The sequence below is a fragment of the Pyxicephalus adspersus genome, chromosome 5, assembly GCF_032062135.1.
Source record: "Pyxicephalus adspersus chromosome 5, UCB_Pads_2.0, whole genome shotgun sequence".
Classification (NCBI taxonomy): Eukaryota; Metazoa; Chordata; class Amphibia; order Anura; family Pyxicephalidae; genus Pyxicephalus; species Pyxicephalus adspersus.
In genome coordinates, this window is record NC_092862.1 from 146,384,777 (window position 1) to 146,410,454 (window position 25,678).

The 25,678-nt window shown below is 45.3% G+C and overlaps 1 protein-coding gene across 1 annotated transcript; it reads left to right on the plus strand.

Annotated features, from left to right (window-relative positions):
- The first annotated feature begins 1,541 nt into the window (after positions 1 to 1,541).
- On the plus strand, positions 1,542 to 25,104 carry LOC140331771 (uncharacterized). Its single transcript, XM_072413043.1, is given in 9 exon segments — positions 1,542 to 1,623; positions 4,230 to 4,626; positions 10,716 to 15,362; positions 17,347 to 17,616; positions 19,115 to 19,203; positions 20,750 to 20,833; positions 22,429 to 22,591; positions 22,890 to 23,146; positions 24,931 to 25,104. Coding segments are annotated over 8 exon segments (5,589 nt in total). The 5' UTR covers positions 1,542 to 1,623; positions 4,230 to 4,562; the 3' UTR covers positions 24,946 to 25,104.
- The last annotated feature ends 574 nt before the right edge of the window (positions 25,105 to 25,678 follow it).

A 25,678-nucleotide genomic window follows, 5' to 3' on the forward strand; every position in this document is an offset into this window, starting at 1 on the left:
GGGACAGAACCGATGTCAGCAGGAGGCACATCAGGAATTGGGTCGGTGCAGTCCAATCAGACAAAGCAAGAAACATGGCAGAAGTCATCTACTCCATTCATTATGCAGTGGCCCCCACCTCCATGGAACCACAGTGTGAATATTCACCTAAAGGACTGACACAATGATTCACCCACTCAAGGTACATACACACTTCATCCTAACATTGCCTTTACATTGGCACTGGTGAGGCTGCGGTGCGTTTGCTGCTTCCTCCTACTAGGTGTTGCTGCCTCTCTGGGGGGGATGCTGCATGTGACCTCTCCCTGCAGCGTAGATAAATACCTCATACCACCTACTGCCCCCTAGCTGTAACATGTGCAGGCGCTGGTGTGAGGCAAGGTGCAGAATGTGTGAATGGGCTAGGGGGGCAGGGGTGGGTGAAGGGTGACATTAGCCCCACTGGCCTGGTTATTGTGTTACTCTGGGGTTGTGGCCCTGAGCGGAGATAATTCCCTGGTTCAAGCATTGTTCAGGGAGGGCCCCGGCCCTGCAAAGGTTCATCTCCTATTCATCTGTTATGGGTTTGGTTTAGAAAAGAACAATTTTGGATCATTTAATTCTCTGCAATGTCCTCCAGAACCCCCCAGCTTTATGTTATGGGGAATAGGAGGAAGGGCGGGGGTCCTATTGTTATTCTATTTATCATGTCCTCAGCATTGTCATCCTAGGCAGTGTGTTACTGGCAGGATCACCAGAAAAAGAAAAGGGAAAACTAATGCAGCCACCATGATATGAGATTTTCTTTCTGGGTTTGAATACATTTCTATTTCCCTGTATGGCCAGCAGGGGGCTCCACCTCCCAGCGATGGATTTGTCTTATTTGGGGGATTATAATTCATTGTCAGCACAACCAATAGGAATTTGTATAGCCGGGGCCCCTTCTCCTGGTCCCCTGTCACTCAGGGGCCACCAATGTTCACCTGGCTGCCATGCTGATCATCTGGTCACTAAATATAATCCAGGTCAGACATTCAGCTTTCTGTGTTTTCACTTGCTGCATGCTTGCTGGGACAGCCAGGAGATCAGCATTTTCAGGAGCAGGTCGGTAATCACAGCCGTGTGTTTCTGGTAAAGATTGTATCAGAATGAGAAATGATTGGATGAGAGAGACGCAGAGAAGATTCCAGGGTCACATGACTGGGACTGGGCCAGAACCCCCCATTGCTGTGTCCAGGGAGCCAGCGCTGTATATGTGGCCCCTGACAGGTAGGTACATAGCATATGGGGCTCTATAATAGAGGTCGGGGTATGGGGGGGCCTGGGGTCCATTTCCGGGGTTAGGTGAGGCCATGCAGCAATAATTATCCCATGGGATGATAGGGGGTGCAAGGTGTGCTGCTGCACAAGGGCCCAGCCCCCTTCCCAGCCAACAGGGGCCCCAAGTCAGATTGGCAGGGGTGGGAGCCAATGTTGGCTATGGATGATATGTAGCTGTAGCGTTTGTCACGCGTGTTATTCACCTGTAAATTCCCCCACAGACATCCATGAAGTTTCGGTGTTGGATGCGCAGAGGACGGCGTCTGACCAATGGCAGCTCAGGAGATCTCAGGGGCCCCTCCAGGGATGGGCGCATTATATAAGGTACATACATGTGACACGTGTGTGCTTGTCATGGTAAATGTTTGGTAACTTCACTCAGCCATTGCTGCTCATTGCATCACCGCGCCAGAAACCGGGGAGGGCGTTCCTGCGTTATCTCTGCCAAACTAAATATAAATGTCCCATGGGAGCCAATCACAGGAGGGGTCACATGACTCCGCGTGTCCCCTGTCTGCTATATATATACCATCACCTTCTAAGCATGCAGCCAGTGAAGGCAGCATTTATCCCCCTAAACCTTTGTGTATCAGCCAATCCTGGACCTGCACACAGCACTACCAATGACAAGGCTTTCATCTGCTTTCCTCTCTAGAAGGAGGCGCCATCTTTGTTCAGGCATCACCCAGGGTCACCGTCTACTTCCTGGATGGAGATGTCAGATCAGAGGGGACACAATCCTGGAAATCCCGATGTGTGACGCAAATATCTGACACAGATCAGCCTCTGTACTGATAAATTGTTAGGGTGCACTTGGATCAGCTGCACTGGCAGACAGGAGACTGAGGAAATGCCCATTCCTTCCTGCAGCAGAATTATCTTTTAATATTAAAAGGCAGATAAATGATCCCATCGCTGGATGTAGATCTGTACAGTTCCTGACAGGTCCTCTTCATGACGAGCTTAGGGCAATGCTGTTCAGTGACCAATCAGAATTCACCTTCCTTTGGCTGATATTGGGAATGTAGAATGGAAGGTGATTCCTGATTGGTTCCCACATTTCTGCGCCCTGATAGCGCTGACATTCTCTGCACTTGGATCTGACAGTGCCGGACTGACCGGGTGAAATGTGAGCTACATTCACCCCCCTACCCCCACCCCTGGTCATGAATATTTCATTCCACTCAGGAGCATAGAGACCATTTACTCCATTACTGCTGAGTGATTCCATCTTATACAGAATAATCGCTCCTGATTGGCTGGCTGCACATTCCTGGTTTCCATTATTATGTCGCACCTATTATTCTTAAGGCTCCAGAGCAGATATGGAAAACTCTGATCAATGCAGCTCTGTAATCAATAAATATTTAAATACAAGCGGTGTACATATCTGCACGTGACCCCTCCCCCACAGCAGGGCTGCGGTGTGAGAGGAAAAAGCAGCACAAGGAGCCAATTAGTTCATCAGCTACAGTACAAAGGACTGCTGATAGGAACAGAGAGCAGAGTGACAGAGCTGAGCTTATCAGTCTGCTGCTTCACCTTTCACTGTCCAATCAGAGGCTGGGGGAGGGACAAGACCTGAAAATAATAATAATAAATAATAATAAACTGCAGCAGAGAAAAAATCCTGTCCTAGCAGAAAGGGCAAATATTAAATATAAATAATTTTAACATTTGCCCTAATAAGCACCAGAATCTGCCACCATGACATTGCTGTAACCCACTGCCCCTCCTGGGGAACCCCAGCTCTCACTGGCTCCTCCCATCACCTGATCCTCATGGCTCTTATTGGCTGGATGTTTCCCTAACCTCACTGATCCATTCCATCTCCTTGGTTCTTATTTGGCTCCTCCCATCAACTGGCTCCCTATTGGTTGTATATTCACCAGTTCTCTCCTGCTCCTCCCATCTCCTTGTCCTTCCTTGGCTCTCACTGACTCCTCCCATTACCTGGCTCCCCCACAGCTCCTATTGGTTGGATGTTCCCCAGCTCTCTCTGGCCCCTCCCATCTCCAGGCTCCCCCAACACTTCTATTGGTTGAATGTTCCCCAGCTCTCTCTGGCCCCTCCCACCTTCAGGCTCCCCCGTACTTCTCTTGGTTGGATGTTCCCCAGCTTTCTCTGGCCCCTCCCACCTCCAGGCTCCCCCACATTTCTATTGGTTGGATGTTCCCCAGCTCTCTCTGGCCCCTCCCACCTCCAGGCTCCCCCACACTTCTATTGGTTGGATGTTCCCCAGCTCTCTCTGCTATTGGTTGGATGTTCCCCAGCTCTCTCTGGCCCCTCCCACCTCCAGGCTCCCCATAATTCCTCCATCTGACATGATTGCTTTCCCCAGCAGAGACAAGTGGGGTGAACCAATGAGCTGTGAAAGCGACACACCCGGAAGTGTCAGCAGATTTGGAGGTAACGTCAGCCACACACACAGAGATTTATGATTGATGAGCGATCCCAATCCATCATCAATCATAAAATATCGCAGGATACGACGCATGAAGAATGCTGCAATCTACAATCCATCTGTTTAATCTGATCGATCTCTTTATATGAATTGCAATCATTTCCCCCACTGACTAGATTGTAAGCTCTGCGGGTCAGGCTCCTCCCCTCCTCCTGTGTCACTGTATCTATCTGTCATTTGATGTACAGCGCTATGTATTATGTTAGCGCTATATAAATCCTGTTTATTGATAATATTAAGTCCCGATCGATCAGACTAAAATCCATCCATGGGTGATCTGTGATACAATGTCGTGGTTTTGGTGTCACTGAATAATAAATCGTATGATGTGTGGTGTATGTGAAGGTGACAGGGTCTCTTTATTATTTCTGCCCCCATATTTCTCCGGGGGTGGGGGGTAAATATTTATATTCTTCCCATAGCCTTGTATTGGATCTTCCAGGATTGATGGTTTCCTCTCTTCCAGTGATGGATACATTGTTTCGGATGATGGTGGCCTGTGATTGGCTGAGCTGTGAATAATGGGATACAATGGAGCAGTGACACAGAAAGGGACACATGGGGCCCTTCCTTCCACCCTCTGCAGTGTCTGCGCACTCCCATCCTTGGTGCTGACATCACGCAGAATGACTGAGCATCACCAGCAGCGCTATCACTAATTCCCAGCAAGCAGTGCGCAGCCTCCTGCCAGCAGCGTCTCCGTCTAGGAGGAGGGAATGCAGAGACAGCGCTGAGCCCTCCATCCGCACACTGATCCCCCCAGAGAGCACCAGCCGGGATCAATTCCCAGGAAAACACAATGCCAGTGGATTCCAGGAAAGAGGAACCGGAGAAAGATGTCCGGGGGATGCAGGCTGGGACAGGTGAGCGAGAGAAGGGGGGGACTGGCAGCATGGCAGGGATAATGGGGCAAGGGAAGGGCGAGGGATCAGGAGGGATCAGGTGGGATTAGGAGGGATCTCCAGAGGTCGTGACACCGGCAAGCGAGATCTGCAGATCAGATGGCGTAGATAGCTGAACACCTGGATTGTGCCAGTCCTGCCATGGCACCAGCTTGTCTGCCTGCTGACATGCCAGGCCTTGGTGGCACCTCTATGGGTTGGGGCTCTTAAGGGTTAACTGCTTGTAAAGGGATAATGAACATCTCAAAGAACTGGGTCCATGCGCCAGCCTTGCCATGGCATCAGTTTACCAATTGACATGCCAGGCCTTTGTGTCACTTCGGGGCTCCTTTAGGGTTAATCATTTGTAACAATGGGCATCTTGAAAAAGAAGCAGGCACATGTGCCAGGGCTCAAACATGCCATTCCTGCCATGGCACCAGCTCACCACCTGCCATGCCAGGCCTTGGTGGCACTTCCATGGGTTGTGGCTCTCAAGGGTTAACTGTTTGTAAAGAGACAATAAACATCTTCAAGAAATGGGCCCATGTGCCAAGCTGTAATGTGTCAGTCCTGCCATGGCATCAGTCTGCCAATTGACATGCCAGGCCTTTGTGTCACTGCTATAAATCTGGGCTCCTTTAGGGTTAATCATTTGCAGAATAACAATGGGCATCTTGAAAGACCGGGCCCATGTGCCAGGGCACCAGCTTGTCTGCCTCCTGACATGCCAGGCCTTGGTGGCACCTCTATGGCTCTAAAGGGTTAACTGTTTGTAAAGGGACAATAGACATCTTGAAGAACTGGGTCCATGTGCCAGGGCTGAAAGGTGCCAATCCTGCTATGGCCCCAGCTTGCCCCATGACATGCCAGGCCTTTGTTTGTAAAGGGACAATAGACATCTCTAAAAGCGGGCATGACATCAGTTTGCCACCCTGGCAATGCCAGGCCTGTGTGTATCTTTCATGGGTAGGGGCCCATCACTGTAGAAATACAATGGACAACACAGAGGACTGTGCCCAGGTGCCGTACCTGAAATGTTTCAATCCTGCCATGGCACCAGCATGTCTTGTCTGTACCTGACATGCCAGGCCTTCTATAGGTTGGGACCCCTGAATTGTTTGCAGGTGGCACAGACGTCTTGTAGGGGCCACGCTCTGTAGATGGATTCTGCCAGTTCTGCATTTATTGGATTTGGATGTTGTGTTGCCCGTTGGATGGCAGGAGATGGGTAGATTTACCCCCTGGTGTGAGGCCTGGAGGGGTTCTTCATACTGTACGGGGGGCATTTTCATTGTCAAGGTGGCAGAATCGGCTTTGAATAAAAAAAAAAAAAAAACAATTTCTGGACTTCTCATCCGTATAATAGGACAGTGGGGCCCTTGGATGGCAGCCGTGGGCCCTGGCAGTGATGCCCTCTGCACCTCGTGAGATTCTGCTGTGGAAAGTTTCTGCTTCTCCTAAATTGTTCTCCTTCCCCAAGGCCTCCCCCATGTCGGCGACCCACTTTCCAAATATTCACCTGACCCACTTCTGAGATTGTCCTCGATATTTGTAATTGGGCCCTTAGATGTACCAAGAGATGGGGGAGGGGTCTGAGATTTATAGGAGTTAAACCCCAATGAATGCTGTAAATGATGACAGGAATTTTTCTCACACTGTACATTAGAAGCTGCAGCAAGTCAGACAGAACCCGTCTCATAACTGGCCACTCCCTGCCTTGTCTGACTCCGCCCCTTTTGGGTTTACATTCTTTCAATTATGGAGGCTCTGCGTCACATGTGGGTGTTACCTAGGGTGGTCTGTATGCAAATACAATCTGCTTAGGACCGCCCACTCCTCCAGAGTGTCATCCAGCTTCATAGTATTTTATTATTTGCATAACTCCTCCCCAAGACCCAGCCCACTTTTTGCATCATAGCTGCTGTACATTATTGTCATGTTATGTACAGCACCCTATTGGCCCCTCCCACTCTGTATGATGTACCAGCATTGCATTGAGAAGCACAGAGACCCAGTGACAACGTTACAGAATCCTAAATATGAAATTGATGGGGGGCAGGGCCACCATTGGGGGGGGCAAGGGGTAATTCTGAACTTTCGAGCTGGAACATTTAGACATAAGTGAGGGGTCCCAGGAATTTCTGATGGTGGCCCTGGGGTGGGAAGGAACAAGGGAAGGAGTAAGCAAATCATTGGTTGGCTTGAAGCTCTGATTGGTGATTCTCTATGGCATTGATGACATTTATTCTAGCAGTGATGAACAATAGAACTCACATTCAGCTGCACTTGTGATCCTGCCAGTAACAGTCTATCATGTTGCAGGCTGACAACGCTTAGCCCTTGCTTTACATATAGCAGCAGGGTTGTCACTCTCCCTTATGTTGGTTTCCCTGTGTCACTGATGGGTTCTACTTCCTGCGGCACACATGAACATTTTCAGTGACACATATAGGGATTTGGTACATCAGCGGGGGATGGTAAGGGTGGCACTGATTGGTTAGACCACGATATACCCTCCTGTAAGGTGCTGATAGGCTGTGTGTCATGTGACATGGATAAGTTAGTGTTGACAGCAGTCTGGAGGTCTGCACGGTCCTTATCGGGAAGGTTCTCCGATGTCACCTTTCATGGCAAGGATCGGGCGCATTTGTGATTGTAAAAATTTCACAGCTTTCTGTGTGTTATGCGATCCTCCGGGTTCAAAAGACTTGAAACAAATATAAAGATCAGGAATGAGACAAAAATCACCCAGCAGTGGTTTATCCTGTAATTTCAGCATCTGTCCTGTAGGGGTCACTGTGCAGCCTGATATGACCAGATATACCAGGGACCCCAAAACTTTCCAAGGGTCGGTTCACCCTCATTCCTATTTCAGGGTGGCCCATTGTGACCTGGGGGGCCGAAAATGACCCCCAGAGAATGGTCAGAAGGAGGAACAATGGTGGGGGATAGATTCACGTCATTAGTGTCATAGGGGTGTATATTCCCCCACCATTGGTGTCGGGGAGGAATGGGGCCCCAACATTAATTTCAGTGGTAGGAATATTGCCCCACCATTGGCGTCAGTAGAGGAATATTGCCCAATCATTGGCGTTTAGTGGAGGAATATTGCCCCACCATTGGCATCAGTGGTGGAATATTGCCCCACCATTGGCGTCAGTGGAGGAATATTGCCCCACCATTGGCGTCAGTGGAGGAATATTGCCCCAGCATTGGCATCAGTGGTAGGAATAGTGCCCCACTATTGGTGTCAGTGGAGGAATATTGCCCCACCATTGGCGTCAGGGGTAGGAATATTGCCCCACCATTGTTGTCAGTGGAGGAATATTGCCACACCATTGGCATCAGTGGAGGAATATTGCCCCACCATTGGCGTCAGTGGTAGGAATATTGCCCCACCATTGGCGGCAGTGGAGGAATATTGCCCCACTATTGGTGTCAGTGGAGGAATATTGCCCCACCATTGCGGCAGTGGAGGAATATTGCCCTTATTGATCTTTTCTTATTTCCGCCTGGTAAATATCCCATTGTCTGATAAGTGCAGAAAATAAATGTTGGGGTTTGGGGAGGGGGTAGAATTACCCATTAGGGTTGTGTTGGTGTGTAAAGGTGTTTTGGGGTTGAAGGGAAGGGTACAAGTTAGGGTTTGGGGAGGGTGAAGGGTAAATATTATGGAACAGTTGGGGGTTGGGGTCAGGTGTTGGGGATCCCATTACGGGTATGTAGGAGAGTTAAGGAATTAGGGATCAGTTGGGGGTTGAGGTGTGTGGGGGAGGGTTGGGGTTTTTTATTGGGGTTTAGGAGAAGGAAACAGATGGAGAACAGATTAGGTGTTGGGGTTTGGGGAGGATTTTGGGGGGTTATGTGTTAAGGTTTTAGGGATACGGGCTCAGTGTTGGGGTTCAGTATTTGGAGTAAGGTTGGGGTTTGGGGGAAGGAAATGGGTTCAGTGATAGAGTTTGAAACACGTGTAGTTTTAGGATTTGGTGGAGGATTAGGTGTTGGGGTTCAGTTGGAGCTATGTATTGGGGTTTGGGGGAATGATCCCGGTTAAGTATTTGAGGCAGAGTGTTAAAATTTAGTCGAGGGATAAGTGATGGGGTTCAGTATTTGGGGGAGGGTTGAGGTTATGTATTGGGGTTCGGAGGAGGGATCTGGATTAGTTTTAGGATTTGGTGGAGCAATAAGTGTTGGGGTTCAGTATTTGGGGGAAATGGGGTTATGTATTGGGGTTTACGGGGAGGGATACAAATGAGTGTTGGGATTTGGTAGAGGGGTAAGTGTTGGGGTTCAGTATTTGGGGGGGTTGGGGTTATGTATTGGGGTTCAGGGGGAGGGATACGAATTAGTGTTAGGATTTGGTGGAGGGATAAGTGTTGGGGTTCAGTATTTGGGGGAGGGGTTATGTATTGGGGTTCAGGGGGAGGGATCTGGATTAGTGTTAGGATTTGGTGGAGGGATAAGTGTTGGGGTTCAGTATTTGGGGGAGGGTTGAGGTTATTTATTGGGGTTCATGGGGAGGGATACGAATTAGTGTTTCTTAGGGTAAAATTAACCTCTTTTGATAATTGGGGTTTCAGGGATATTTTAACATATTTCTATTTTATCCTGAACACCCCATGATGACCCCAACCTACAAATATTACCCCTCCCTTCCCCCAATAGTCAGGCGCTCGCAGGTTTTCCGATGCGCAGTTTCCAGCAGAATTCAGCCGTCAGCATTGAGCATCGTGCGGAGCTCCAGGGAGGAGTCACATGACCCAGAGCCAGAAATACTTTGTGCCGGCTCAGCAATAATGATATAAAATATAATACAACACAAAGCTGACAACACAACGCAGAACCTCATCACAGGTTGTGTGAATATTGATTTCTGGGGAACCAGAAGAATTCACCCTGCTGGCCAAATACAGCTTGTGAGATATTATTATGACTTTGTATAGCATCCTCCTATACCATGGCAGTGTACAAAGAACATTCCACTCTACAAATAATGATAAATGATAATAAGAAATGAAACAAAGTCTTTGCAATATATAGGTGAAGATGTAATGGGGGGTGACAGCTTCTCCTATAGATTACAGCCTACAATCCATCTTCTGACCCAACGCCATCATTTCCAGGAGGGTTCACATTTTTTTGGCCGTATAGCTCCTTGGTTATCATCACTCCAATATTTCTTTTAGTAATACAATGCAAATGCTTCTAAATGCTAACGAAAGTGCCAAGGACACCTTGTATGTCACCCCCGGTATGAATCTGATCACATTCACACAGTAGGATTCATTTATCAAGGCTCCCCAGGACTGGAGAAGATTGATTATCATGGGTGAACCTGGGTCATCCAGCAAACCTGGAATGGATTTAGTCCAAGATTGAAAACCTTTGCCAAATAATAACAAATCATTTTAAGAACCCCATTCCAGGTATGCTGGATCGCCCAGGTTCTTCCATAATAGTAAATGTCCCCAATCCTGGAGAGATTTGATAGATCTGGGCCAAAGATTTCAAGGCAAGGCAATGCTCCTGGTTCCTCATAAATAGATTTAGAGTGAGACTCTAGCTTTCATGTCACCTCCTTCACTCTGAAGGCCCCTGAAGGGTAAGAAAATAAAAAAAGGGACCCCATATATATGTTTTTTTCTGAAGTTGATACAATGATCCTTTCTCTTTATCCTTGGGGTGGAAGGGGGGCAGTTAGCAGTACTTTCTCTTCAACTAGGGGGCACTGTAAGTCCCCCTCAGTCCAGGAGGCCAGATTACATATTGACGGCACCCCAGGGGTCCAGGACAGCCTAGAGTCACAGGAAGTAAGTTGATTGGTGCTGGCTGTCATGCATCTCAGAAGACTGGTGCCACCTGCTGGCAAGGAAGAGAAAATTTGAAGTCAGCTCCAGACTGAAGGTGAGTATTGTAGGAAAGTTGCTTTTTATTATTTTTATAGATACTTGTATAAATTATAGTGTATTTTCCTATATAATTGATGCATGCTCTTTAACCACATGACCTTCGCATAATCTTGCAATTACAACACTTTTGAATTATTAATTTAGATTATTTTTTTGCAGGTTTATCTCCTACTGCTTCCATAGCTTCAACCCCATGTAGTGACTCCGCAACCCCCAAAGGCCTGAGCCCATTGGAGGAATCCCCAATAGTGAGCGCCATATGCACCGCTGACAAAGCACTAGCGTCTGCATACCTGCAGGCCAAAGAAGAAGATCGGCCCCAACCAGAAGGAGCCAGCAGCGAGTCACCACCTGGACGGGCCACCGGAAAGCTTCACCTGGCCACCGAGACAGCAGACAAAGCACCTCCAGAACAAGAGGCCACGGAACATGCTGAGACTACAACCCCGGACACGCTGGATACACGAATTGTGATGGGGGAGGAGACTTCTTGTAGTAACGAGGAAGCAGGGTCCGTCAGTAAGGGGCACAACATCATTTCTGAGTATGAGGAAGCTTCTGGGAACCCCATGGATGAAGCAACGAGGAACCGACATCACCCAAAAGCTGAAATGTTGGAGGAGAATTCAGAAGAGGAAAGTGTCCAGGAAGCCAACGTGTCTCCGGATGATTTGCACTTTGAATCCCATGACGTGTGTAAGGAATATGTATTGAAAGGTGGATTTTATTCTCAGGGTGAAGCAGTAGCTGATGTGCCTTCCTATCTCCAACCCACCAAAGAGTCATCCAGCAGCACTAAAGAAAGCGACATTCAGTCATTAAAGATCAACCCCGCATGTAACGCAGATACAGATCCATACACCACGGCTCCGTCCACACCAATCAAAAGCATCTACAACCAATTTAAACATTATTCCGCTTCCAAAAATACTTTACATGATGACCAGGTGGATGTGGAAAATGACAATATGTCCTCTCCCCCTACATCACCATCAGGATCTTATTTCACCGCAGAGGGTGGCAGTTGGGGCTCATCTGCCACTTCCAGTGGTTCTCCTTCATATTCCCCCAATCTGATGGGCGAGGGGGAAACAGTGGAATCTCCCAGCCCTTACCCAGACAACCTAATTGCTCATGAAGAAAGCATTACCGAAGACCCCTGTTGTATGTCCCCAGATATGCTTGAAGATGAAGATATTCCAGAACTTTACGACCGAGATATTGACCAAGATGACTTCTCTCCAGAAAATGAGGAGTTCTTGGATGGCTACCCGAGCGATGCACAATCCAGTGTGGAAGATGATGATGAATGGGAGACAGATTTTGCACCGTCGTTTACAAGCATTCCTTTATGTCCTGAATTTATTAATGCCAGAAGCACCTTTTTGCAGGAGGCACCACAGCAGGCAAGCTGCTCCTCCGGTGCCGATGGGGCCCTACAAGTTACAAACCCAAACGTAGGACCCGCAGAAAGGGCAAGCTTACCGGGCCCAGAAAATGATCACATGATTCCGGCTTTTATGCTGCCCTTCCAGGGCAGTTTGATTTTTGAAGCAGAGTCCATGGAGATCACGTTGTTTCCACAAGGAGAGACGGTGGAAAGTGAGGTAATCTATGGGGAAGAAGAAGAGGAAGATAACGATGACAGCACTTCAGCTTCCTATCTGCATTCCTTATCGGAAACTTCTATCAATGAAGGCGTGGATGAATCATTTGCTTACCAAGATGACACCTCGGAGTCCTCAGATTCGGCATCGTACGATGGGGAAGAAGATGAGAAAAGATACAGCACGGAGCAGTATGCTATAACAACCGAATCTGACCCCCATGGCCCCGAAGCATCAACCAAATCTCAGCACGATTCATCAAATTCTGGATGTGAGAGTGAGATGGAAACTTCTTCAGACATGTCAGAGACCGACGAGGAGTGCGCGGTTTTTGCTGCTCTTGATATCAGCTGTGCAGATGCAGGGGAAAATGTAGAAAAAGATGTGGATGTAACCTCTGAATTGAATGAAGATTCTGTTGCAATTCAAGGTGAAGATTTATTAAATAGTGATGAGGAACATGGTGATGGTGTTGCGCCCTATGAGGTTGCTCGTGATTTTCCAATCTCGGGGTCCAAGGTGACTTCTACCATCCAGGACAGTTCAAGTGAACTTGAAGACTCCAGCACCAGCAATGCAGCTCAGGAACCCATTAGAAGCACCCTGGTTGTAACGTCAGAAGTCCAGCCGCATTTCGATGCATCGCAGAGTCTAGAAGAAAGACATGGGGCCCTTAGGACCTGGTCCGACAGTCCGGTGGAGCAACAGTCCACCTCCTCGTCAGAGATAGACCTGGTTCTGAAAGCAGGGATTGGGAATGTTGGGGAATGTCTGATTGCTTGTTTCGACACTGACGAAGAGTTAGATTCTCTTCCACCATTAAACACTACTACTCCTAATCTGCAGGATGATGGCAGAGAAAGAGAGGAAAGCGGGAGGCAGACATCCATGGCCATAAGGCTAGCAGAAGATGGAAATTATTTTGCAGATCAGCAGGAAGAGATTGAGAAAACGCAATCACAGACAGAAGAAAATGGAGCTCATCCCGGCGTGACAGAGAACTCAGAAGAAAGTAACGTAAAGATGACGGAAGCACAAGAAGTGACTGAGGCTGCTCCTCCAGCAGAGACAATAAAAGATTCTCCATCAGAAGACATCCCTGAAGAAGAATGCGTCTTTGCATGCTATGACTCCGGGGAAGATGCAGAAGACGTCATGTTGTTAGATCGCACAACCCTCCTTGCTGAAATCTATAGACAACAAGAAGAAGCTGCCAATTACATTACAAACCAGACATCTTACATCAAAGAGAATCCAGAAGTGAAGGAAGACAACATGCAGACAAATGTTAATGAAAGTTGTGAGGAAAATACTTTCCAAAGTAATGCCAACATCTGTGATAGCGATCAGCCATCAATACAACAAGTGACTGGGGAAGATAAGGAGACAATTCATGGAAATGATAAAGAAGATGCTTTGGATTCCTTTATTATTGGGGAATCTGCTAAAGAAAGTGAAAGCAATTCTCCACTGAGACCACACAGCCCAGAACCAACAAATGGACCCGAAACCAACAAGGAAGCAGACAAAGATTCATCAGCAGAATCTTCCTCTGTAACTTCTCAATCAGCCAGTCCGAGGAATCAAACTACAGAATCTCCTGAAACCCTCAAATATAACAAACAGGAGGAGGCAACAGAAAGTGACCAAAACTTTAGTGAAGTTAAAGGTGAATCTGAGCAATGCCCCTCACCCAGACAGTCAGACATTCGGGTCAGTCATGAACCCGTCCTACAAATGCAGGAAACGTCTGCAGGGAGTGAAACTTTTGCAAATTTGGAAACAAACAAATCCAAAGATAAAAATGAATATTCTGTGTGTAAAGAACCACCAGACCGGGAGAGCGCCCCCCATCCTAAAAAGAATGAATTACAGCAAGATAATTCCTTGGACATTGAAATAAAGAATAACTTAATGTATGAAAGCTGTTTAGAGGTAACTAGTGAAAAGAAAATTCCAACTACTACCCAAGTGGATGAAAAGTTGGACTTTGAATTTAATAGTCAGCACAGTGATAGTTTTGTTCCTGGCAGTAACAAAGCAAATGAAGCTGATAATTTAGAAAGCCTTAAGAAGCAAGAAGCCAGTGTAATAAATCCTGAAATAGACAAAAGTCAGCCCACACAAGTAATATTGCTTCCTAGTTGTACTTCTGCACAACCAAATACTATTGAAGAGTTATTAGAAAAGGATCCAATTGAACCCATAAATACCACCCCATCCAGATATGCCAAAGACTCTGTAGATCAATCAGAGAACCACGAATCTCAAACACTTCTTAAACACAATGTAGAAAAAAATGTTAATATTCATTCTGATAATAATTATGATGTCTCAAGGCAAGTTACCACTAAAGCCCCAGAAGAATTAGCAGAGATGGTGGATACAGAACCTGCGTCATCTAGCATCTCAGGACGTGATGTCCATCCGCGCACTGATAGTGCCTTCCCTGATGTAGCTTCACTAATTCCGGAAATGTCCAATGACATTGAAGAGATGAGGAAGATGCTGCAAGGTTCCTTCGGTAAAACAGAGACTTATGATCAAAGCATTCGATGTGGCCCTTCAGAGCCCATTAGAATTGCACCCTCAGCAGTCAAGGTTGTAGACCCTGAGAAGCCACGAGTATCGTTCTCTACATCCAAGGGGAAGGATGGAGGGTTTGGTGCAATGGAGAAAAAGCAAGGATTTGGAAGATGTCTGGATAAACCTGAGAAACCAATAGGTGAGAAATCCAAAGCATCCAGCTCTAAGAAGATGGGCGGTAGTAATTCTTCTGAGGAAGAATCAACTCAAGAGAAACGTATTGCTTCTCAGAAACCAATGGAGAATACTCGTTGTGATCTGTCACTGTGTGAATCAATCAGGCAATCTACGTTGTATAGCACAGAACAGGACAGATGTGTAAATAGCAGCTATAACGGTGATGTGAGGACTTCCAAGAAGTCTCAAGCCGATCAGTACAGCAGCCAGGTGAATCGCCAGGTGCAGGAAATGGACAATGACCTTTCCATGCATGTAACTTCCCATACTGAAGATACAATCTTTCCCGCTGAAAATAGTCTGGACTCTGATAAACCCCCTGTAAGTAAAGTGCCTCCTGCAAAATCTCTTTTCCCATTGCCTGGTGGAAGTCCTATCGACCAAAAGGTGGTCAAACCTGCTTCTGAAATGCTGGGGACCAAAAAGCTTTCTTCCGGTAAGTTTACAATGAAAAATAACTTAAAGTTTGATCTTGGAACCTCTCTATAAAATAACGTTTTCAGAACCCCACCGGGCACTTTTTACGACCTATAAGTGTAAAAAAAAACATTTTAAATGGCTAAAGAGTATATTTTTGTAAATAACGTAATAAACATGAGCAACTCCCTATTTATTGTACAGCGCTGCGTAATATGTTGGCGCTATATAAATCCTGTTTATTAATAATAATAATAATAACTCTATTTTGACACCGACGCGTTTCGCTCCATGGACTCATTCAGGGGATTAGGAGAACCGTATAAGACACTAACATAGAAACATACAGTATCATTAATAAATTCAACAAGTCACAAACAATGTATTAGATGTATTTATTACCGGGAAGGAATCCTACTCTTACCTTATCTTCACTTTTTACAAACACAAAACACAAAAGAAATAGCTCCATTATGCTTTACAAAACAGCAACTCTTCCTAAGGGAAATCCTAATATGTTTCATCCAATAATCGGACATCTGCCTAAAGAAGTGATTTACACCAGGACTGAGTGGTGCAAAAATGGCAATATGACCAAAGTCCAATAGTTTCCATCGACAACAATCCAATGTTTTAATTTATATTAATAATAGGTCATTGTTTGCAATTAAAGTACAATAAAATTGTAATTTATCTTCTTTGCAAAGATTTTGATTAACCACCAATGGAGTTCCCCCAGGATGATGCGGCAAAGACCTCTTATAAGTATTATTCTTAATAAGCAATATGCCTCCGATTTATTAAAGTTCTCCAAGGCTGGAGAGGATACACTTTCATTAGTCAAGCTGGGTGATCCAGCAAACCTGGAAAGGATTTCCTAAAAGTCATTAGCTATTTGTTAACTTATGTTTTCAATATTTGACCAGATCCATTCCATGTTTGCTGAATCACCCAGCTTCACTAATGAAAGTGTATCCTCTCCAGCCTTGAGGAGCTTTAATAAATCAGCCCCAATGTATAAGGTTTTTTGTTAATGGATACCAACATCATGTTAAATCATTTTTATTTTATTGTAAATATTAACCATAAAACATTGCCATTGATCATAATTACGTTCAAGTTTTAAAAGACCCAATATATATACTTCATATCAAAATCACCTAAGTATACTATTTACGTGTTTGATATACTTGATATATCATACAATACTACATTAAATCTCAGACTAAAATCCACAAACTGCAGGGTTGTATATCAAACCAAGATAAGAGTTTGGACACAAACACAAACATCGTACATGATATTCAGCTTGGCCAATTACCAGGAAATCTATAGTATTGTATGATATATGAGATATCAAGTATATCAAACGTGGGCAGGCTGTATACCTAGGTCATTGTCATATGGAATAAATGAATTGTGTCTTTTAAAACTTGAATGTAATTTTGGTCAATGGCAATGTTTTATGGTTAATATTTACAATAAATTAAAAACTTTTAACATATGATGTTGGCATGCATTAAAAAAAACCTATACATAGGGCCCGATTTAATAAAGCTCTGTAAGGCTGGAGAAGATATACTTTCATCAGTGAAGCTGGGTGATCCAGCAAACCTGGAATGGATCTGGTCCAGGATTTTAAACATTTACTAATAGCCAATGACTTTTAGGAAATCCATTCCAGGTTTGCTGGATCACCCAGCTTCACTGATGAAAGTATATCTTCTCCAGCCTTACAGAGCTTTATTAAATCGGGCCCTATGTATAGGTTTTTTTTAATGCATAGGAGGGGGGTCATACTCTTATTATTCCAAATATACCGAGCAGTGTTACTTTTAAATGTCACAGAAAAGGCGGCAGCCGTTCTATCACACAAATGTAAATTACAGAAAGTTACATTGCTTTTAAAGTTCCCCCATATTGCAGAAGAAGCAAAGTGCTTATAGAAATAAATAATGAAAAATGCCCCAATTACGGTATCTGTTTTTTTTTTCATTTTGCAGCAGTTCCGGAAAGCAGCTCCACCGCTTCCATCCAAAGCACAGAGACCCCGCTACCCAGCCGCTGCTCACGCACCATTCCGCTTCAAGAGAAGGTAGGGAAGAAAATCCAACTGACCTGCCCCCCGTCCGAGCCAAGTTCATCCAGTGACAGTGAGCTGACCTCTCGGGGCCAGGAGATGCCTCTCCTAAGGGACACATCCGACATGACGCTTCTCGGCATCACCAAACCACTCCTGAGGCAGCGCGGCTGTGAGATGCTCGGACATAGAGGTAACACAGACCGGGGAGAAGGAGATTGGTACCCAAACACAGCATGGTAATGGTATGACTGGGCCATGTTTGAGGTGTCTTTAGGTGACCTCCTGGTAAAAAAATATATCAGCCGGGGAGGGGTCCTGGTGATCTTCCATCATACATTGTAGATCATTGTACTCTTCCAGCCTTGTGGTCACGGTTTGGTGAAAACCCTTTCTGTTCCCCCATGACTGTGCCCCGGGGTACAAAGCCCCCTCCATAAAGACATGGGGTCACCATGGAGCAACTCCAGTGTCCTGCACAGAGCCCTGACCTCACCCCACTGAACACCTCTGGGGTGAGCCAGGTCTTCTCATCCATCATCAGTACCTGGCCTCACCAATAGGGGGCAAATCCCCACCATCAGTACCTGACCCCACCAATAGGGGGCAAATCCCCACCATCAGTACCTGACCTCACCAATAGGGGGCAAATCCCCACCATCAGTACCTGACCTCACCAATAGGGGGCAAATCCCCACCATCAGTACCTGACCCCACCAATAGGGGGCAAATCCCCACCATCAGTACCTGACCTCACCAATAGGGGCATATCCCCACCATCAGTACCTGACCCCACCAATAAGGGGCAAATCCCCACCATCAGTACTTGACCCCACCAATAGGGGGCAAATCCCCACCATCAGTACCTGACCTCACCGATAGGGGGCATATCCCCACCATCAGTACCTGACCTCACCAATAGGGGCAAATCCCCACCATCAGTACCTGACCTCACCAATAGGGGCAAATCCCCACCATCAGTACCTGACCTCACCAATAGGGACAAATCCCCACCATCAGTACCTGACCTCACCAATAGGGGGCAAATTCCCACCATCAGTACCTGAACTCACCAATAGGGGCAAATCCCCACCATTAGTACCTGACCTCAACCCTACGGAACATATTTGGGGTGAATTGGGGGTTAGGATTGTGAGTGAGGTCTCCAACATTAGAAGCTGACCCCATAAATTGTCTTTTGTGGTCCCATTTGCCAGCAATGTAAGAGGAATTCTTCCCACTGACCACCACGCTAATATACTGTGATCTGTGGATATACAAATTAAGGAATTCCCCAAGCCTAAAAGTCATTTTAAGGGTTCCTAGTGTTACGGTAAAAAGGTTGAGAAACATTGCCATAGACTCAGTCATGTAATAATGAGGACCATCCGGGGTGCTGCACCACAGACAGTCCTGGCTGCATATAGTGGCTATAAAGAGGTCACCTCCATGGCTGCTGCAATCCGTGCACACTTTATATCTCACTTCATCATGGGAATCCCCAGGAACTGTGGTGCCGTGCGGAGCTAAAACAAAAAGCCACCGGGAGCCACAAATTTATTGCAGGTTTTCTTTTACCTCGTGGGGATTTTTTTGTGTTTTCGGTCTTTAGCTTTAAAACGCACAACTGTGTAACTGAAGACCCTGCCAATAATTCGCTATGTTGTTCTGTTATCTGTGTGTTGTCGCAGGATCTTGTAATGACACGGAAAGCAATGATGACTCTCTTCCAGAACTGGAGGAGCCGGATATGAGCGAGCCCAGGACATCATCCAGCCAGGTACAGTGCAGACATTCCCAGACAAATCCCAGCGGGATTTATTATTGGCCAAAGGACTGGCAGCAGAATGGGTCCGATGGATGGGTTCAGTCATTATGCTTCCATTATACGGTTACACCGGGGAGAAAACCTGCCTGAGTTTAGTTTATAAAGTTTGCTTGAATTTATAAATTGAGTATCCAACTCTATAAAAGTTTATGATTGGGCAAACCTTCTTTTTTTGCCATTTGTAGGGTGAATAAGCTAGATAATGTCAAACAAAAGGCACAGGAAGCCAGGCACAGGGAATGTGAGCCAATGGGGATATAAAGAATACAGAATAGGATAATATTTCTCCTTATCAGCCCCCCTCTTATATTGAAGGAACTGGGTTATCCATTCTTTCATTGGCTCTGACCCAGTTGGCACACACTGCCCGATAGGTTGTTTCGTATTCCTGGTGGTGAACCTATGAAAAGTTTCTGCAAATATTCATGATTTATAAACCCTTTGGATTTGTAGCAAACTCATGGTAATGGTGAACCCTAACCTAATCCCAAGTTGTCATCTTTCTAACAAGTTCATTAAACTTTTGCATGATTAGTTATAAATAGAGAGTCCTAGATGGGTCCTAGCTGGATGAATTAGAATTACTAACCACCACCCTAACAACCAATCAGTGCCAACCTCACCACTGGAGGCCGACCCCACCAACAATGTGCCAGCACCTCCTGTACCCTTCCTATAGGAGCAGAGGGGGAAATCCCCAATGAGATGTTGTACGGGCCAGTGACCAGATACTTTGGCTGAATCAGTTGTCACCATTGAACGCCCCAAAATACAACCCAATAGCATGCGAGACCGGGATATTTTATATGGGAGCCATCCAATGGAATATCACATTTCCCTGATAATGATAGTTTTGTGTTCCAGAGATATATAAGAAGCTAGAAGTATAATAATAATTCTGAGGGTTTATTTTGAAATAAGGGAATTCCTGGGATTATTGGAAATGTATTGCATTTGTTTTATTAATATGATTACACAGTATTTATATAGTGCTGACATATTATGCAGCGCTGCACAAAGTCCATAGTCATGTGACTAGTTGTCCTTCACAGGAGCTCACAATCTAATCTCCTTGCCATAGTCATATGTCATTAATACAGTCTAAGGACAATGTTGGGGGGAAACATATTATCCTAACTGCATGTTTTTGGGAGGAAACTGGAGTACCCGGAGGAAACCCACACAGACACGGGGGGGAACGTACAAACTTGGCCTGGACAAAATATTGTCCAGGCCAAGATTCCAACCTGGGATCCAGCGCTGCAAAGACCAGAGTGCTAACCACTGAGCCACCCTGCTGCCCAGTATCACTATACTTCCCGATAGAATGTCTGACTTGCAGGGGTAGAAGGAAAGGAAATATCCCCAGGCACAGATCAGTACATTACTATATATAACAATTAGCTGAATTTGCATTTTTCAGCGTCCGGCCCCCAGAAGCCCATCTACCCCTCTGTCTACCTGATCCCTTTACTATCTCCCCAATGTGTCTCCACAGAACCAGCTGGCCCACTGTGTCGGTTCTGGAGAAGAATGCGTCAGCAAAGCCAAGCAGAGCCGCAGCGAGAAGAAGGCCAGAAAGGTGAGTGAATAATTCATGAGCCGAGTGAATTGTGTGGACGCTGACCATGGTACTGACAACATGCCGGTCCCATGCACATTGCACGATGTATAGGCAACAGAACAATCATTTCAGAGAGAAAATATAAAACACCCGGGTCATACATTCTGAAATCAGTCATTTAGCAGTTTATTATTCTCCAAAAAATAAAAATTCCCCCATCAGTCCATTGGATTTAATTAGAAAATGTATATTGTATGTGTATTGTGAGCAAATGTCGACACATTGTACATAAGAATCCAATGAAAACTGTACAAATGAGTTACAAGTGAGCGATGTACAGAGACCCCAAGTGTTCTATAACTGATAAGTGACTTGTAAATCACTGATGCAGAATGGGGGCTTCATGGTATTATAATATAATCGTCAATGTTGCATGAAGCAGGACAACAGGCAGCTGAGTGTTCCGGGGTAATGCCATGCTTTGGGGGCAGCCAGCATGCTGAAGTGTAATTGCCCCTGGACTGGGGAGATTCTGGTATTTGGTATTGTGAGTTCAGGGCATCAATGTGCCTGTGGCTGAGATACGTTGACGACATTCCCGATGTTTGGGGGAAAACCCAGAGACATTTAGGAGAATTGATCTCAGCATTTATGTTTTGGTCATTTATTTTCTCTTCTGTTCAGATTTAGTATTAATTAATTTAGTAATAAGGTCTTGGATTTATAAATCCTAAAAAGAGAATTGGATTGCCTATTTCTACCTGCAAAACATCCACCTAGGGAAATCTATGTCTGCATGAAGCCAATTATTATATCGACCCATTGGAAGCTCATTGCACAATTCAACTCAGATTGTATGAGGAGGATCATAGATTCGGGAGGGGGGGCATTTATTGTTACATAGAGCTCACTATAGGCACGGAGGATCTTTCAGTCTTATATAAGTCCATACAGGATGTCTATAATCTACAAGCAGACCTGGATGTACTGTGTGATTGGGCAGCCAAGTGGCAAATGACATTTAATATAGATAAAATAACAGAGACTGCTGATCCAGGGAACATCCGATTGCCTCATGGAATCAGGAAGGAATTATTTTCCCCTGTTGGAGCAAATTGTACCCGGGGTTTTTTGCCTTCCTCTGGACCAACTATGTCCTATAGGTTTTATATCTGGGATATGTTTATTTCTCTATTGAATGAACTGGACGGATTTATGTCTTTTTATAACCTATATAACTTTATATGTAGCAAAATGTTAAAACTTAAATGGAAATAAAGATAAGAAAGGATTTTTTGATGGCAGAATGAGGCGGAGGGTCGGAGACCTCTTATGGTTTCCTGGCCCCTCCATAGTCTGGTGGTTTGGTTGTCCATTTGCCCCTCACCCCATAGATACAGAATTATTCATCCCACAGGTGTCTGTTACCTGGGCAGATCTTATATTGCCCAGATTCACCCTGACATCCTGTCCTGCTGACATTTTTATAAATCTATTAGAAATAGGAAAGGACAACCCCCCCCCCCCCCCCTCCTATGGTAAGTGACCAATTTTTTGAGTTTCTTTGACATCAACCAATCTCATTCTCTTTTTTCCCTCCCATCCCCCTTCAGGCCATGTCCAAGCTCGGTCTCCGGCAGATACACGGAGTCACCAGGATCACCATACGCAAATCTAAGAACATTCTATTTGTCATCACCAAGCCAGACGTCTTCAAGAGCCCGGCATCGGATATCTACATCGTATTCGGGGAAGCCAAGGTAACCACAAGGAAATGTTAAGATTTGTTTCTCCTTTTCCTGAAGATATCCCAGGATTTATAATTTCATTTATAGAATTCCTATGCTTTGAAAAAGCTTTATAACTCAATGACATCACCAAATTCTAACAATGACAGCTGCTGGGAACTCCTGATGTAGGCATACTTCCAGAACTACATCTCCTGAGACGTAGAAAGGTAAAGGGGGGAGATCCTTGCACTCCAGGTCCTCGGGTGCAGCTTCCTCTCCAGCAAGGAGAACAGTGGTGACATCACCAAATTGTATTTCTAATCAGGGGAGACTGACAGAGGTAGCAGTGCCTGAGATCTCACACTGCAGATATACAGCAATGAGGGTACAGGACAAGAGTGCCTAGGCACAGGAAGTCACCCAATATACAGCTATGGGAATACAGGATAGGAGTGCCTAGGCACAGGAAGTCACCTGATATACAGCTATGGGACTAGAAGTCAGAGACATCGAGCTGGTGATGGCGCAGGCCAACGTTTCTCGGGCAAAGGCGGTGCGGGCACTCAGACACAACAACAACGACATTGTAAACGCCATCATGGTAAGAATTCTTCCCGGCCGTGTCATTCCCTGGATGAGTTCCACATAACAAAGATCAGGAAGGGGAGGAAATTAATATTTATCATTATCATACCAGACGCATTTTAATTTAAATAACACCGACATCCTCTGCTATGATTTACAGAAATGGCACAAAGTGTATTATTACCTTGTTTCCAATCTGCATCTTTTATCACGAGGATTATTCCTGACTTCCTGTAATTGTAATAACCGAGAAGTGCAGAATAAGTGCTCCATGGACTCCTGATATCTCAGTGATAAGACTTCCGTTTTGGGTTAGGTCACAGCAAGAACTGTACCATTGGTTCTCCTCCCATCAGTGTCAGTTATTTAGTGATAGAAAGACAGTGTGCTAAGAAAAAAAAATATTTTTTTAAATTATAATTGAACCTCTTTTGGCTCCATTTATAAATGATTCCCCCAGTCAATTCCTCTGAAATTTGCTGACAGATGCTTATATTTCTCTACAGGTCTCCAAATAAAACACTGACTCTTCTGCCACCTAGTGGCCAATTGTCAAAAGTGCACAGCTGTCACAATAGAAAATAAATGAATATTATGAGCCGATTGACTGGGATATAATTTATAAACAGAGCCCTTGGATTGCTTTTCTAATCATTATTTTTTTTTCACAAATATAAAGTATATAAATATAAATTTTTGTAAATATAAAGTAAGAAATGTGTCCATGTGTATAGACGTAGTGTATAAAGTGCTATATATATTGGGCTAATTTCAGACATGGAGTACCAAAGTACTCAGCTTGCAGTTCCCAGATACATAGCAAGCTAATGCTATGTCACCAGGAGAGGCAAATCACGCCTGCAGCTGCAGTGGCGGTGCAGATCTTTAGACCACAACATTGCAAACTGCGCTGCAATCTGCTTCAGCCATGTGCAAAAAATGGGTACCAACCACCCCCATTCAGGCTGGGACCGCAGCGGAGCCCATGGCAGACCACTTCAGCTCACTGCAGGTTCAATATGTCCCTTAGTCCTAGGGCCCTATTAAGCTGACATTCTCTAAAACATTCCCAGGTGGGAATGAATTACTGCCATTGAAACACATGGAACTGGAAGATTCCCACAAGGTAATGTTTGACGGAATGTCTCATCCTCTGTTTTATAAATAGACCCCCTAATGTGTGTAATACATACAAATTTCTGGAGGGTTCCCTCCGGACAATGGTGGTGAATCGGCAGAGTACTTCCAAATATAGCGATCGGTTACCCAGTAATTAGATTTTCTGATTGCCACTTGGATGTAAATGCGGTAAAGCAACCAATCACCGCCATACAAAATCTAATCACCCTCCTATAAATATGCTGCTATAAAGATGGCGATCGGTTTTTGGATTGCAGAAGAAGCTCAGAAAATCATCTACCACAAGCTAACACCGATGCCACGTAAGTTTTTTTGAAATTTTGGCAAAAATCAATACAAATTCTCCAATTTTTGTGGCTGACAGATATCTATCCAGATGTAAAGCTGCCTAGAGCGAAGTCGCTGGGGGTATGAAGTCATGTGACCACCATATGGCCATTGGGATCTCTTACTAAATATTTGGTTGGGGGCAGATTGTCGAGATTTGGTTCTCGCTGTAGAAACCAAAATCTTTTCCAAATACAGGAATGAGGCATCTCAGGACACCCCATCCACTGAATGTGTTATAAATATTATTTGGTTCTTTTGGGCCGAGATTTGGTGGGATAACAGAGTGTTAGCTCCTGTGGTTGCTGACTTCCATCTCTTCTTCTTCTGCAGGAATTGACGATGTAGCTGCTGGTCAGACTGGAACCCCGATGAGAACGTCCGAGCCTCTTCCTGCCTCACTCTGTATAGTGCACAGCTCATTATTACCCCTCTGTATTAGACTTGCGTATATTCCGACTAGGATGCACCGACTATGCTGCTCAATAAACCGTGCTGATACATCCACACCGGGCCGGAGATTTATTTCTGGAGGGCCGGCTCGCAAGGCCCATCACTGACCACAAACCTGATATATACAGGAGCGGTACTACCAGGGACCGGCCCGATATGACTGGGGGGGCCAGACATTAATATATAATTTCAGGAATGAAAACGTTATATCGCAGTTTGCCAGTCCATGGCTGCATTAGGCTTCTCCTCTGACACTCACCTACAACAAATACCTGGGATTGTCACCCTAGGACTGCGAAAACAAAACATAGGAAGAGGTGGTCTGTAGTCTTCATAGGGCTGATAGCAGTGTTGTCACCTTATTACAGGAAGCTCACCCAATTTCTGGCAGATATTGCACTGAACCTTTTGAAAGTGCCCCAGACCCCATGTCACTGCCCCTCCTATAATACAATATACCCCCAAGAAGTAAATTGTAAGCTCTCCTCCTGTGTCACTTGCTACCAATATTTAATGTACAGCGCTGCATAATATGTTGGTGCTATATAAATCCTGTTTATTAATAATAATAATACCCCCAAGTAATACCCCCCTCCTCCACCTAGCAGAGACAGAGCAGCTCAATTTT